At 36.3% G+C, this 3,128-nt stretch overlaps 2 protein-coding genes and 1 long non-coding RNA gene across 3 annotated transcripts in view; 1 reads left to right on the top strand and 2 right to left on the bottom strand.

Moving 5' to 3' along the window:
- Positions 1-303, top strand: part of LOC113464792 (uncharacterized) — a 3,910-nt gene extending 3,607 nt beyond the window's left edge. Inside the window, exon 3 of the mRNA XM_026816664.1 lies at positions 187-303. Coding sequence (XP_026672465.1) covers positions 187-303 — 117 coding nt within the window. The remainder of the gene's footprint in view (positions 1-186) is intronic.
- A 180-nt stretch (positions 304-483) lies between these two features.
- LOC108628692 (THAP domain-containing protein 1-like) lies at positions 484-2,939 on the bottom strand. Its single transcript, XM_018030787.2, has 6 exons — positions 2,761-2,939; positions 2,610-2,678; positions 2,226-2,471; positions 1,164-1,351; positions 932-1,072; positions 484-805 (listed from the first exon to the last, which is right to left on the bottom strand). The coding sequence occupies exons 1-6, from the start codon at positions 2,769-2,771 to the stop codon at positions 507-509; spliced, it is 954 nt and encodes a 317-aa protein (XP_017886276.1). The 5' UTR covers positions 2,772-2,939; the 3' UTR covers positions 484-506.
- On the bottom strand, positions 1,673-2,136 carry LOC108628693 (uncharacterized). Its single transcript, XR_001916804.2, has 2 exons — positions 1,840-2,136; positions 1,673-1,708 (listed from the first exon to the last, which is right to left on the bottom strand). It is a non-coding gene; the product is annotated as an uncharacterized LOC108628693 (long non-coding RNA).
- Positions 2,940-3,128: the final 189 nt, after the last annotated feature.

Raw genomic sequence — 3,128 nt, 5'->3', positions numbered from 1 at the left:
TGTCAGTAATATGCAATATTTACAATGCTTATATTATTTTTATGCAATCAGAGTGTTTTACCGGCAATCAATGTCCACGTAGTCTTTGATTGCTCCACCAGGAATATTTTGCAGACCTTTTTTGATGTACATTTCATCTATCATCAGACTACTTTTATCATGTTTTTTGGTCTGTTCTACTTTTAGCTTCAAAATATTGAAGCTTTCACATGTAAAACCTGGCCGTTGATATTTGAATGTCAGGAGCGTAAAGTGCTTGGACTTGGCAAAGCTTGGCAAAATTGTTGTCTAACAAACATATAAGTTTTTGGGGAATAAATGTGTAGTGTAATAGCAAAAGACCGAATAGCTGCTGGGTATCTATCTCTACTAATTCCCAATCCAGAATTTGTACGATTACTTTTAAATCCTCTATTTCTTTTAAACTGCTGTTGCTGAACACCATTTTTTTTTGTTTTTCAAAAATCCTTGGAATAATTGCAAAACATCACACTGAGAAATAGCGTCTAAACTCTAAGGCCAACCTCTGGTATTGCCTTAGTTCTACGCAGTTCACTTACTAAATCGTTCAGGCTAGTGATCTTGTTTTTTAACCGTTTAATACGCCTATTGTGCACCTTAGATTCCGCTCGTAGCCTTTTAACTGTAGCACTTAGGTGAGAGATCTTGCGCCTCATGCTACTTGGGGATAAATCATAGGAATGGTCATGTTTACAATTCCTTTTCCGCTTTAAACTTCTCGGCGTTACATTGCACTGGCTTAAAGAAGTTGAAGGACGTTCCTCTGAATCATGTTCCTGCATAACTGTGTAAGAATAAAAATTTAATTAACATATACGAATAAAAATATGAAACTACTTTTAGCAATAAGAATATCTTATCGTCGTAGTCTCAGTTCTGTCAAATACAGGAGACATGGAAATTGCATTACCAATTTCTGTTATCGAATTATCACTTATACAATTTTCGTCGTTGTACATTTCTATGTCGATTTCTGACAGCATGCTTGTACAATTCGCCGTACTTTCTTCTGCAGTAGCAGCCTGGTCCTCTGAATTATGTGCCTGCGTATCTGTATAAAATAAAAATTTGATCCACACATGTAAATAGAAAGTACACTTTTATTTATTATAATTCTTTCAGTAGGAATATCACTATCATACCCTCGGTTGTTTCCAATATGGACGGTACTGCATTTTCTTTTAATCGTAGATACCCCGTACGTGCAGTGTAGAAACAATCTTTCGAAAAATGTTTCGTGCAAATTATGCTTCTGCTGTGCGGAATATAATTTCCCAATTTCAAAACACTTATCCACTTTTCAACAAGCTCGGGATTGTTTAATGGAAACCTAAAATTAAGTAAGACAATTACAATATACATTACAATAATTGCAAGACACTTATTTTGTACTATAAAAAGATAAGTTTGCACTTGACGTATAAATCAATTTAAATAGACCATACGTTCGAAATGAAACATTCTTATCATCATCTTGGATGGCATTACAATATGCACATGTTGTTCGGTATTCCACAAACAAGGTAGGAATACTACTAACACGCAGAAATGTCCTTGTGTCTTTCTTTTCGAAACATACTTTTGTAAAATGCTCCGAGCAAAGTCTAGTACTGCTTGTGGGAACAAAAGAAGTTCCTACATTCATTTTTTGCAGCCAGACAGAAGCTCTGCATCTTTCAAAGGAAATCTAGAATACGACAAATTAATTAATATGTGTAGTAACGCTCCTATACAAATGTCTGAAAATATGTTTTACTCAGTTCGTTTCTTTTCTTTTAAACAAGGAAACTTGTACATAAGCTCACTGGTATTACTTACTTATGCAGAGTTCTGCCTTCTATTCCGCCTTTCTTACCGCAATATTTACATATTAGCACCATTGTATCTCTAATAGTAAATAATTTATGCTCGAAATATTAACAAAGCACTATCCGATCGAAATTATAGAGCCAGAATAAATCACAGGTCACACATGTCATTCAGAGTCCATCACCGGAATCGCCATATTGGATTTGAAAACTGACTACAAGCAACATGGCAGACACCTACTCAAAAGGGGTCAACCGAGCGAGCCTATGCGCTATCCAGTGTTATATAGAGATCAGTGGNTACAATATACATTACAATAATTGCAAGACACTTATTTTGTAACATAAAAAGATAAGTTTGCACTTGACGTATAAATCAATTTAAATAGACCATACTTTCGAAATGAAACATTCTTATCATCATCTTGGATGGCATTACAATACGCGCATGTTGTTCGGTATTCCCGAAACAAGGTAGGAATGCTACCAACACGCAGAAATGTCCTTGTATCTTTCTTGTCGAAACATTCCTTCGTAAAATGCTCCGAGCAAATTCTGGTACTGCTTGTTGGAACAAAAGAAGTTCCTAAATTCATTTTTTGCAGCCAGACTTTAAGAAGCTCTGCATCTTTCAAAGGAAATCTAGAAAATGACAAATTAATTAATATGTGTAGTACCGCTCCTATACAAATGTCCGAAAATATGTTTTACTCAGTTCGTTTCTTTTGTTTCAAACAAGGAAACTTGTACATGATCTCACAATTGCATGGTATTACTTACTTATGCAAAGTTCTGCCTTCTATTCCGCCCTTCTTACCGCAATATTTACACATTAGCACCATTGTGTCTCTAATAGTAAATAATTTATGCTCAAAATATTAACAAGGCACTAGTGATTGAAATTATAGCGTTAGAGCGAATCAAGTCACACCTGTCGTTCATCGTCGATCACCGTAATCGTCATATTGGATTGGAAAACAGGCCACAAGCAACATGGCAGACATTTCACTCAAAAGGGGTCAACCGAGCGAGCCTATGCGCTATCCAGTGTTATACAGGGTGTTCCAAAACTAGTGTAAGGAATTTTAATGGGAGGTTCCTGACATGATTTTAAACAACATTTTCCTTAGCGAAAAAGTTGTCCGAGGCGTGGTTGAGGAGTTATTAACAAAAAACCTTGACCAATGAGACCGCTCGGTTGACGCGAGCTCCGACTCAGGAGCGTTGGCTCAGTGATGTAAGACTTGCGGAATTTCGATCGCAGCGCGTACGGTGAAGAAAAGTGGAACTAAAAGTCTT

Source organism: Ceratina calcarata, unplaced genomic scaffold, assembly GCF_001652005.2.
Source record: "Ceratina calcarata isolate Rehan_Ccalc_2016 unplaced genomic scaffold, ASM165200v1 scaffold538.2, whole genome shotgun sequence".
NCBI classification, from domain to species: domain Eukaryota; kingdom Metazoa; phylum Arthropoda; class Insecta; order Hymenoptera; family Apidae; genus Ceratina; species Ceratina calcarata.
This window is presented reverse-complemented; position numbering and strand designations above follow the sequence as displayed.

Excerpts from the sequence above, each read along its gene's own strand:
- LOC108628692 (XM_018030787.2), bottom strand. Across the intron at positions 1,352-2,225 it reads AAGAATGTTTCATTTCGAAA|GTTTCCATTAAACAATCCCG; the intron begins GTATGGTCTATT and ends ACTTAATTTTAG. Across the intron at positions 806-931 it reads TAATTCGATAACAGAAATTG|TTATGCAGGAACATGATTCA; the intron begins GTAATGCAATTT and ends ATTCTTACACAG.